The sequence below is a fragment of the Lolium rigidum genome, chromosome 5 (assembly GCF_022539505.1).
Source record: "Lolium rigidum isolate FL_2022 chromosome 5, APGP_CSIRO_Lrig_0.1, whole genome shotgun sequence".
NCBI lineage: Eukaryota > Viridiplantae > Streptophyta > Magnoliopsida > Poales > Poaceae > Lolium > Lolium rigidum.
The window spans coordinates 221,132,619-221,144,515 of NC_061512.1; the positions used below are offsets into that span (position 1 = coordinate 221,132,619).

Below are 11,897 nucleotides of genomic sequence, written 5' to 3' on the forward strand. Positions count from 1 at the left end.
AGGCCCAGCTGAGCCTTCCTACCATCCTACGCTGGGCCTGGGAGCCTAAGAACCAACACTCAATGAGCCTAGTAGTATAAACTTACATTTGGAGGGCCCCAAATTTCGTTGGGCCCAGGGCGGCTGCCCCTCCCGCCCCCCCTTGGGCCGGGCCTGGGTACATGTAGAATGTCTTTCACAATCTGCCTTGCTGTCTCGGGACAACCCTTGCTAAAGAGGACGGACTACTTATCCAAATTCACACGTTGACCCGTGGCTTCACAATACTTGTCCAGAAAACTTTTAACATCACAAGCTCCCTCTTCACTTGCTTTGACGAACAATATATAGTTGACCAGCCCATGGATGGTAAACTGCGAAGCCCATTACGCTTGTAGCCCACGCGTCACGGATTCGCAACGAGCCGAACCAAAGCCCGCCTAACATTCCAACTCCTCGCGACCTCCTCACCACCTCTCTTCCCCCCCTCCATCGCCGCCACTCCCTAAACCCCACCACCGCCGCAGCCGCTCAAACTCCTCGCCTCGCCGCCGCCGCCGCCACCGAGAGGCCGCAACAGCAGAAGAATCTGCGGAGCGCGCGCTAGAGGAAGAGATGGGAGGCAGGAAGCGCGGGCGCTCACAGCGCCGCCACTTCAAGGAGGAGCGCGAGAACGTCTGGAAGGACAACCCCAAGCGCCCCCCCGCCGGTGCCGGCGGCGGCGAAGGAAGCGAGGGCGGCTGGCAGCCGTTTGCCACCGCGAACCCGGCTTTCGAGGATTACTACAAGGTGCAGGCCGCTTGGTTCAGATCACGTGCAGCTTCCTGTTTCTGCACTTTTTGGCTTCATTATGACTTGGAGCTTACTGTCTTAGCTTTTTGCAAGTATATTTCAGTTTTGAATGGGATGGTTTGTTGATTTAGGGGCGGATGTGTTATATAAGCTATTATTTGTAAGGCATATCTTTTTGGATGGATAGCAGCATAGCTGGGCTAAGCTGCCTTTGCTTCTGTTGTCAGTAGTTGTAGCTGCTGCAGTTTTTCAGCTGGACGTAGCATTACTTGCAAACTTTTGATGTTGCTTCTGCTAAAATCCTATTGGATGTGTAAACTTGTGTATGCCTTACAGGGGCAGCAAATTGTTCCTGAGGAAGAGTGGGATACCTTCATGAGCATGCTCCGGAAGCCATTGCCTGCCGCTTTCAGGATTAATGCGAGGTAATTCTACTTTCTCTGAAACGTAAGCATGCTTATATAGACTCAATAATCAAACCTATATGAGAGGATGATATGCTCTATATTCTGGTTTGCCTGCTGGTTGCTTTGGTTCATCAGATACTTTATATACATCTGTTACCTTTTTCATATGTGTTTGCTTTGGAAGAATATGAAAAACCAACCTAATAGTTAGAGCAGAATGTACTCTTATAAAATGGCCTGTTATTTGTACCAAAAAAACCTTTTTAATTCCTTTTATGTCCGAAATAATTGCTGATAACTTAATTCTTAGTTCTGTGGTTTGATTCTTCTACCCTATTAAGCTCATGCTTTTTATTTACTTTCCAGCTCTCAGTTTTATCAAGACATACAATCACAGTTAGAAAACGACTTCAGGAAGTCGTTAGAGACTGAGGTTATTTCTAAACAACTTGTTCATAAATTTAATTTTTATGCCCTTGATATTTTCTACTATATTGTAATGCTTTTGTCATGCACAGGTCAGTGATGAGCATGAAAAAGAGGCTATTCGGCCTTTGCCTTGGTACCCTGGCAATCTCGCATGGCATTTGAACTTTTCTCGGATGCAGCTGAGGAGAAACCAGGCGCTTGAGAGGTAAACCGACCTTGTACTGCTTGGTGCTTATTTTGAATGAACCTTGCCAACAAGTGCTTCTGTGCTTTCTGGAAATTTAATTGCATGAGCAAACTAACAGATGTGGTTAGTGTTACTAATCTACCTGCTTTGCTTAGTGAAAGGGTAGTTTAGTAAACTGCATACTTGTTAGAATCGTTGATGAGTCTAAACACAGCCCAGTTCTTCCCGCATATCTGGCAGCTCTGTCTCCTCTGCCTGCCTTGCCGGCAGGAGGGGCTCTGTTCTTTTGGACTGACCTGTCTTCTCGCCGAGGCTGTGGGGCTGCAGTAGTTTTCCCGCTTCTTTGTGTTGAGCTTCTACTCCATGATGCAGGCTGCAAAATACAGAAGGGATTTGTATGTGTAATAATCAGTCTAGTAGTGAGTACTCCATGATGTTTGCTTTGTCCAGTTGGGATAAAAATCATCCAGCGCCCAGGCAGTTGATTTCCCAGGTCGTCGAATGCGCTCAATGCGAACGGCGACGCTGATACCAGCCTCCGGGTTCGCTGTTCCTGTCTTACTCCTTAATCAAGATGATCACCGGGAGGTTGGCCGGTGGCATTGGAAGAGTTCTTGTGGCAACATTAGCGCAAAGTCGCCTGGGAACATACTGAAATGGATTTAGTCTATGGGCTGGGAGGGCCCTGTATGATTAGGATTACTAATCTTCCCTTAACATTAATTGCATCAAGTGCCAACACATTGGGCTTTCTGCAATAGAACTGTCGAAAAGCAGAGGCCACAGGATAACTCTATGCAGTATAGGGTACTTGTTAAACTGGTGTGTGATAAAAAAAGGAATGAATTGTGCAATCTCCTTTTACATAAAGTTCTGTATCCATGATCTGTTGAGATATTTCCTTGTTCCTTAAATGTTGTTTAATAAATCCAAAGTGATTAATCTGATTGGCTGAATACAGTGAAATTCTCCATGAATCAACTGTCAACCAACTCACTCCTTCGATTGTTTGCCTTGAATATTTTGATCTGAAATTGAGGGCTCACTGAAACTCTTCAATTACCTCTTTGGAAACTTGTAATGTCATATTGCATCCTACATTCAATGTTCTACTTTCCTGTTGAAGTTTCTCATTATATATTTGAGGGTGCTAACTGAATTGATAGAGTAGCTCTAGTACCTTAGATTTGCTGAAGCATGGGCAAATAAGTAAAACCATATTATGAAAGGCAAAGAAGATCATGTTTGTCACCTGCCCCCCAATTTCTTTGGAGAATAAAATTCTGTAATCTTCGCACGCTTAGTAATGTGCTGCGATTACAATTTGTAATTTGTAATGCTGGAAGTTCTCATACTATATTCTAGTGACACATCATTTTTTATTTAACATCCTCATTTTCTTTACAGTTTCCATGAATTCTTGAAGCAAGAGAATGAAGTTGGCAATATAACTAGGCAAGAGGCTGTCAGCATGGTAGGTGCTTTGAGTTTACTCCGTAGATGCCCTATATTGTTTATCTGTGATGTCTTGGTCAGATCTTACCTAAATGATGTTTATTGCTCTTGCAGGTTCCACCTTTGTTTCTGAAAGTGCAACCTGACCATCATATTCTTGACAGTACGATTTGTCCATCATTTCACATGTTGGCGGCTTGCAATTTACATAACAAAAATTCTTTCATTTGAACTGCCTCATTGCCTAACTTCGGCTACTCCGATAATCTGGTTTATAATGTCCATAGCCTAAATGCCCGATAAAAAAAGTTGCTGCTAAAAAAGGGTTCAAGTACTAGTATGAAGATTTTTTCTAACTGCAATAAGAGCATTCACATCCCAGCACGTAAGTATTAAACACTAAAGTAGGCGAATCAGAGTTCTGTGTCCATTGAACTCTCTTACTTTCATCCCTTAGCACCATATATGGGTTCTAAGGAGTACGATAACAATTTAAAAACATGTCTTATTTAGCTTAGCGTTGGGTGATAAGCTTGGTGGTGGTACAAAGCTTATTTATCTTCGCACCTACCTCACATCCCTTAGCATCGGTTAAGCCTGTGCAAACACGGTTTGGTTTGTTTGACCGGTTTGGGCTAGTTCAAAAATTTGTACTAGCTTCGGAGTTGAGATTGAAACTGTGAATGAAAATGAATTAAATACTAACTGGATGGTTTCCACTGTTTGAGCTGGTTTCAGTTTTGCACACCCTCAGCACCGATGCTAGTCAAGTTTCTCTCACCTCCAGTGTCTCCTTATCTTCTAGGGATGGAATTCTCTAACAAGTGAAAAAAACATAACACCTAGCAATTGTAGCTACACAACTCTCCATGAGGTTGTTGAATCTCTATTTAAGCCAGGTCTTTTTTGGTTGATTTTGGATTAAACTTATTTACGCAGAACTCTAGCTTAAAGGGAGAACAGTATTTGAGTACAGTGTTATTTTTATTGTGAGGGGAGACTTCTTTAAGAAACTAATATATCTCATGAATTTTGTGACCTTATGCAGTGTGCGCCGCTCCAGGGTCTAAAACTTTCCAGTTACTTGAGATGATCCACCAGTCAACAAAGCCTGGGATGCTTCCAAATGCCATGGTGGATTTATCTATCTACAGCTATAGTTATTATTATATTATTTCTGCCAATTCTAAAATATGTTGAATATATCATCTGTTATTAATACTTTGCACTTCTTACTCTGTAACTTAGGTGGTAGCTAATGATCTCGATGTGCAAAGATGCAACCTTCTAATACATCAGACAAAAAGAATGTGCACAGCCAATCTGATAGTGACAAATCATGAAGCCCAAAATTTTCCTGGCTGTAGTCTTGCAAAGTTCTGTCCGGAGTCATGTGTAGATGAGTCAAAGCCGCAGAGGTTGGAATTTGATTGTGTATTGTGTGATGTGCCATGCAGTGGCGATGGAACTGTCCGTAAGGCTCCTGATATGTGGAGAACGTGGTAAGCACTGTATCGTTTAGCTTGTTTGCTGCTTCCATTTTCTTGGTAATTCTTTATCGACTGAATTGGCTACTCAGGAATATTGGCATGGGTAATGGACTTCATCGTCTCCAAGTGGAAATAGCTATGCGTGGTAAGGATTAAAAGATATACCATTCAAATTATCTGCTTCACGAAATTGTCAAGTTGGTTCTCTAAGTTAGGGTCTTACTTTTTGAAACATATTTAAGCATTTTATGTCACCTTTAAGGTGGTCTATCCCTTGCACAATTGATTTTTTTTTTTTTGATATTTGATTATATGCTACTTTCCCTGTTAATGATTTACTACTCCAGGGAGTTAGGCTTATATGTTCGTTGTTTCAGGTATCGCTTTGCTTAAAGTGGGTGGAAGGATGGTCTACTCAACATGTTCATTGAATCCTGTTGAAAATGAAGCTGTTGTTGGCGAGGTAATATATTTTTATATATCTGAATAGTTTCATTAAATCTTAAAATGGTGTTCACCGTTCAGTGCACGGCAAATTGATGTCAGAGAAATGCATTGTGATTTGTCCAAACATGACACCTCATCTTTCAGCATATTGCTTTCTTACGTTCTTGTATAGTTGTTGATTTGTATGTCTTGTGCCTTTTGCAACATTGACCATTTTTTCAATTATGTAGATTCTGCGAAGATGTGGAGATTCCGTTGAACTCCTGGATGTTTCTAACGAGCTACCTGAATTGGTCCGCCGTCCTGGACTTAGCACCTGGAAGGTTAGTGTACATGTTTCTATATCATGCATATTTTCTTGTTTATAGTACCTTGTTTTGCCCACCAGGTGTTTCTTTTCCTAATAAGTCGTGGCTTCTTGTAAACTTGTAACTTGCCGTCCTTTGTGGAGGATAGTACAAACAAATCATGTAAGATGAGAGAGAACATATTCCATCTATTTCCGAATAGCATCACCTGTAATGTTGGACATCTTTTTCGTGGTCTAATTAGACACCTTATGTACTAACAATAATCAAAGCTTAGTGCGCTGGATAAAGTGGAAACTGGAAACTGGACTTGCACTTGCATGTCACATTATACAATTATATCTCAAACATTTTCTATTCATATGTTTTATTGAATTAATTCTTTTCTTAGTAATATAATTTTTGTAATGAGATGAAGAAGTTCTGTAAGGAGAGGATGTTCCCATTCATGTAAATATTCTACTAGGAAGAATAATTCCTTTCTAGTGTATCATGCACTTAAAAGACAAAAGAAGCTTGCCACACCCAGCTGCTGTTATTTTCAGATCCTAGTTTATTCTTTGTTCTTGGTATCCTCTGACACAATTATTCTACCCCTGTTAGCCTTTATACATTTAATAATTCTTAGCACTCTGCTCCTTTCCGTGATTGTTTCTGTATATTGCAGGTACGGGATCGAGGTTCTTGGGTGGGCACTTATGAAGATGTACTTCACTACAGGAAGAAGGTAATATCACCAAGTATGTTCCCCTCAGGTAAAGGTGCCACAGACAGCTGTACAGTGGGTGGCAGTGATGTGGTCAACATAGATGTGGTCGATGCAGAAATGAACGAGTCAGGGGATATGGTAGAAGGAAAAGAAGAAACAAAGATAGCGACCAATGGCAGCAGTAATGGTGACAATGCCAATACTGAAGAGATAAAACAAGATGAATCTGAGTCTGGTAAAGTTCCAAGGCGCTCTGATGGAACATCAGATTCAACCTCCATCCGTACAGAGCATTCAAGTTTACCGCTACATCGTTGTATGAGAATTGTCCCACATGACCAAAACAGTGGAGGATTTTTTATTGCCGTACTGCAGAAACTCTCTCCGCTGAATGGTACTTTTTTCATCCATCTATTCCATATGTATAAATCATTATTGCATCATATCTCATAGTGGATGCTGGTTCCTAGTACTCAAGTACCCTATACATTGAACATAATTTCAGAGAGCCAGGTGGTAGAAGCAATTAAAGGTGAGCGCAGTATCCTGAAAGACAGTGCTTTGAATCGTCTGAATGGTCCAGGATCTGATAAGGTGCTCTCTGAAGAAACTTCTATTAACCAGCAAGGGGTTGATGACAGCCATGTTCTGAATGAACAAAAAAACAAAGACATGGATAATGAAATTTCAGAAGATAGAAGTTCTGAGGAAGCTAAGGTGATTGTTGCTGAGGTACAAAATGATCAAGCATCAAAGAGAGATAAGAGAAAGACCCAAAACCAAACCAGATGGAGAGGGGTTGATCCTGTGATATTTTTCAAAGATGAAGCGACAATTAGAAGCATAGTATCTTACTACGGCATCAAGGATTCATTTAAACTTGAAGGTCATCTTGTGACTAGGAACCCTGATACTAGTCATGTTAAAAGAATATACTATGTCTCAAAATCAGTTCAAGAAGTGTTGGAGCTCAATGTAAAAGTTGGGGAGCGGCTGAAGATTACCTCGCTTGGCCTGAAGATATTTGTAAGTGTCCCACTAATTTGTGATGTTTATTTATTCAAGCTTTTCTCAGAAAGCAAACCTTACATTTAACACTGCAACTCGTTCATCCGTCCCCTATCTTTCAGGAAAGGCAGTCGACAAAGGAGGATTCACCATGCACATTTAGGTTGTCATCTGAGGGATTGCCTCTGCTGCTTCCTTACATCACCAAGCAGATTCTATATGCATCGGCAATAGACTTCCAGCACCTTTTACAGTACAGAATCATTAAATTTCCTGATTTTGTGGATGCAAAATTCGGCGAGGAAGCTTCAGCTCTACTACGGGGCTGTTGTGTCGTAATACTGCGCGAAGGTACATTACACTCCTTTTCATTTTGGCCCTTAAAAATGATGAATATCATGATTTAATGACAACTGAACGTTCGTTATTAATATTCCAGGGCATCAGGATGTAGAATCCATAGGCATGGATCCCAATGCAATCGCCATAGTTTGTTGGAAAGGAAAGACCAATCTGTGTGTCATGCTTACTCCCATGGACGGGAAGGAGCTTCTTGACAGGATATCATTTCGTTTTGGGCTCAAAATCCCAAAAGTTGATGATGGGAAACCCAGCCTGAAGAGTGATGGATCAGACGAGCAGCCCGATGTTGGCGATGAGACGGTAGACCCAGAATGTGTGACTGAAAGCAAAGCATCAGACATGGATATTTCAGATGTTAAGGAGGCTGAGTAGCTTGGTTGACATCATACAAGGTGGCATGTTACTTCTGGTTGATGTAGCAGAGCCCTGCTACTTGGCTTTTGATACAAGTTGATCACTACTCTGGGGAGTGGGGTTTGTCAATCCTTCGTTCTGGCTTTTACACCGTTCCTCTGTCAAGGCATTCTGTTCTGCTACTATGCCATGAAAAACCACAGTGCATACATGGTGCTAGACTGCTAGTTGCTCCCCTGTAACGTATCAGTTTACTTTTTAAAAAAAAAACATCAGTTGGTTTTTTGGCTTGAGAGGATGTAATGTGGGGAAAACAGTGTCATGCTAAGCTCTGAACTTGAAAACTGATAGTTCTTTAGAAAACTATTTTGAGACATTTTGATCTTATGTGCTTGTGATGGGGTAGTCATTTGTGGGTGATATCATTACTACCCCCCTCTGATCCATAATAAGTGTTGGGAACTTGGTCCAAATTTGGACTAAAGCCCTAGCACTTATTATGGAGATCGGAGGGAGTAATACTTTGCCGTATCCAGCATGTCCAATCTCAGTGGTCTGTATTCTCTATGCTGTCTGTCAAATAGTAAGAAGTTCATGCCTACAAACCTTTTGATGAATAACACTGATAGACCCTTGGTAAGAAGGAAGAAGAATAAATTGGCAAATGGAGGAAATAAATACGGAGTAGCTTTTTTTGAAATCATAATATATTAAAAACCTTCCAGTCCCCTTCGGTACCCTGGTAAGGAAAAGAGTGCGTCTGGAACTTGCTGCCACACAGAACTGTTCAAGTTACAATGAAAAGAGGCTTACATCATCTGCTAACTCAGCTAAAATAAAGTCAGGAGGTTCATCAATCCAAACAACAGATTGATACCCCTGCGCCTTTGCTGCTAGACTGTGAGCTACTCTATACTCTCTCTAGGACAATGGCTAAAAATGATCTTTGCAAAGCCCCTCGCCAGGAAAGCACATTCTTCATAAATCGCTGCAGCAGGACCCGCATCTTGCTCCATAATATTGATTACCTCCATACAATCACTGTTAACCTCCAGTTTTGAGCATCCCATCTGGCTCGCCAGGACAAGACCATCCCGCAAGGCCCTAGCTTCAGCAGTTGGCGCATCGCCAATATGCTCAATTCCACAACTACTCCCAGCAATAAATCGCCCTTTTTCATCTCTCAATACTGCACCGGTTGCGCCTGAAAGATATTCATGGGAAAAAGCAGCATCAACATTAAGTTTCACAAAATCTTCCTTTGGTTTCTCCCATCCATGACGCCTAATACCAGCATTCTTCTTCAGGGCTCGGAAATAGTTCAGGGCCAGAGCTGAAACAGAGAGTGCCGATTGGGCTGGCTTCTGAACTCTTTCATCATGACAATTTTTCCGTCTCTCCCACCATAGGTACCAACATGCGGTAACAATCAGTTCATGTAGGCCTAGGTCAGGTATATTCGGCGAAGTCCTATTACCTTGTCTCAGAAGCACTTCAAGAACGCCTGATCCCGCCCGATCTACATCACAGCTTCTTGTAATACACTCCGATAAACCCAAATTGTCCCATACTTCAGCTGCTCTTGGACACTGAAAAAATAGATGTCTAGTGTCCTCACAATGGATTTGACAGACAGGGCATAAACTGCTAGTAATTATGTGCCTATTTGCCAACACTGCCTTGCAAGGTATTGTACCGTGAAGAAATCTCCATGAGAAAATTTTAACCTTTGCTGGCACCCGCAGAGACCATAAGCTAGCCCATACTGGATTCGCTGCCGCCGTCCCCTGCTGATTAGTTCTCCTTAGTTTCTGACCATGCTGAAAATCCCACTCAGTATGATATGCCGATCGGACGGTAAAAATACCAGTTTTTGTACAGTTCCACGACACAAAATCTTCCATCATTCCAACTGCTAGTGGTATTTTGAGAATTCTACGTGAAGGAATAGTTCTCTAATAAGCTCCTCATCCCAGCTTCTAGTCTCAGGATCAATCAATTCTGAAACCTTTGAGTAGACAACGTTTCCTCTCCGAGTCAAAATTTTCCTCGATGGGCTAGAAGGGATCCACTCATCCGACCAAATATTAATATTTGTCCCATCTCCAACCCTCTAAATGTGTCCTCTTTTCAGAGTTTGTAGGCCAGCCCAAATACTTTGCCATGTATAGGATGAGCCTTTTTTTAATTCAGCATTCAGAATATCTCCATTGGGGTAATACTTGGCTCTTAGAACCTGCGCACACAAAGAATCTGGTTCACATAGCAATCTCCAGCTTTGCTTTGCTAACAACGCTAGATTAAAACAATGTAGATCCCGAAATCCCATGCCACCCTTGTTCTTTGAAACACACATCTTTCACCAAGCAAACCAGTGCATATGCTTCTGATCATCTTCATCTCCTCACCAGTAACAGGCCATTGCATCAGTGATCCCTTTAATTACTAGCTTGGGCAGCCTAAATACGGAGTAGCTAAAAGAGGACGTTGACACGTGATTTTGGCCGGGTATGTTCATGCGTCGTCGCCCCGACCTGACCACTTTCCACGACCGCGTGCACCGCCGGTGGACCACTGATTTCCTCATTTACGTGTTGCCCCATCGGCTAGTGCTAACTCGCTGGGTTCTCCGGAGAGAGAGAGGCGTGGACATAGACTTCGTCAGATCGATCGCGCCGTACCACTGCACTGTTTCCTGAAAGCTTACTTCCGGTCCATGGAAAAGGGTGCCTAGCTAGCTTTTCTTTTTGCAAAATTACTTGTATTACTCAAATACTCAGATTACAAAAGTTATTATTGCAAATTTCCACTAAACCCTCCCGACCGGAGGATAGCCACACTGCCGTATGGTTTCTAGTTCTAGCATAGTTAGCCATAAAATGGCTACTAGTATTCTAAGATCTACCAACATGAGTAACACAAGTTTGTCTGATCTTAAGCAAGGTTTTCATTTCCTCTATAATAGTAGAATGGACTGATCTATCCAGGCCCCCTTTCTTAAGCAGACTTATCAATTCCAGATAATCTATTTCAGTTACCAGTGACTGATTGCACTAATGTAAGGCTAGAGATAAGCCTTCCAACACTGCATATAACTGAGCTTCTAAAGCATCACGGCAGGACAAAAGCTGTCTACATGCAAACAACCAAATTGTACCATCATGGTCCCTAACAACAACGCCACAACCTGCATCTCCACTAGTTCCAAAGGAACCATCAATATTTACCTTTCACCACCCTATCGCAAGCAGGACCCATTGCAGATTTTGGTTGTGCCGTTTGTTCTTCTGGTCATGCTTACTCATCGCCTCAGGATTTGAAAAGAACACGCCCTTGGTTATTTCCTCCCCAGAATGATATTTAATTTGGATCAGCGGATCAAGATAATTTACTAGAAATCTCTTGGAGGTTTCAACTGGAGGAGGTGGTTTATCATGGAAAATCTCATTCCGAACATGCCAGGATCTCCACAAGGTCATCAACACCATATTTATACTACGCCTTGTAGTATTATATAACAAGCTAGGAAGCCACTCAATGCACGTGTTCTGAACTGAGTCAATATCAGGGAGATGCCAAACCTCAGACAGAGTAATCCACAGATTATTAGCAATGGAACATCGAATAAAGGGTGGAAACTGTCCTCAGCTTCCACTCCACATACTACAGGACACCGATCAGAAACCTCCAGATTCCGTCTCTGTTTGTTACACCATGTTGGGAGAGAATTTATTGCAAGCTTCCATGCAAAATGCTGCACTTTGGGTGGCACGTCTGATTTCTAAATTAAATCCCACACTGTTATGTTCCCATACTTGAAGAAAAAACCAATGATGAAACCCATGCATCCTCCATGGCGAACCAGTAGGCACTACGAACCGTAAATAAGCCATGTTTGTCTGGGGCCAAGCAAGAAGTTTTGATTTTGAAGATTTTACTAATATATGCTGGAACGAAATATTTCTGCAG

At 42.1% G+C, this 11,897-nt stretch overlaps 1 protein-coding gene across 1 annotated transcript; it reads left to right on the forward strand.

Moving 5' to 3' along the window:
• The first annotated feature begins 594 nt into the window (after positions 1–594).
• LOC124657109 (RNA cytosine C(5)-methyltransferase NSUN2-like) lies at positions 595–8,302 on the forward strand. The gene is made up of 15 exons (XM_047195720.1): positions 595–768; positions 1,108–1,196; positions 1,545–1,611; positions 1,697–1,812; positions 3,202–3,268; positions 3,364–3,412; positions 4,298–4,383; positions 4,498–4,751; positions 4,829–4,884; positions 5,117–5,202; positions 5,417–5,509; positions 6,162–6,597; positions 6,709–7,229; positions 7,334–7,562; positions 7,651–8,302. Exons 1-15 carry the CDS (start codon positions 595–597, stop codon positions 7,944–7,946), a joined length of 2,619 nt encoding a protein of 872 aa, XP_047051676.1. The 3' UTR covers positions 7,947–8,302.
• Positions 8,303–11,897: the final 3,595 nt, after the last annotated feature.

Excerpts from the sequence above, each read along its gene's own strand:
- LOC124657109 (XM_047195720.1), top strand. The coding sequence starts at position 595 with ATGGGAGGCAGGAAGCGCGGGCGCTCACAGCGCCGCCACTTCAAGGAG. Across the intron at positions 3,269-3,363 it reads GGCAAGAGGCTGTCAGCATG|GTTCCACCTTTGTTTCTGAA; the intron begins GTAGGTGCTTTG and ends TTGCTCTTGCAG. Across the intron at positions 5,203-5,416 it reads ATGAAGCTGTTGTTGGCGAG|ATTCTGCGAAGATGTGGAGA; the intron begins GTAATATATTTT and ends TCAATTATGTAG.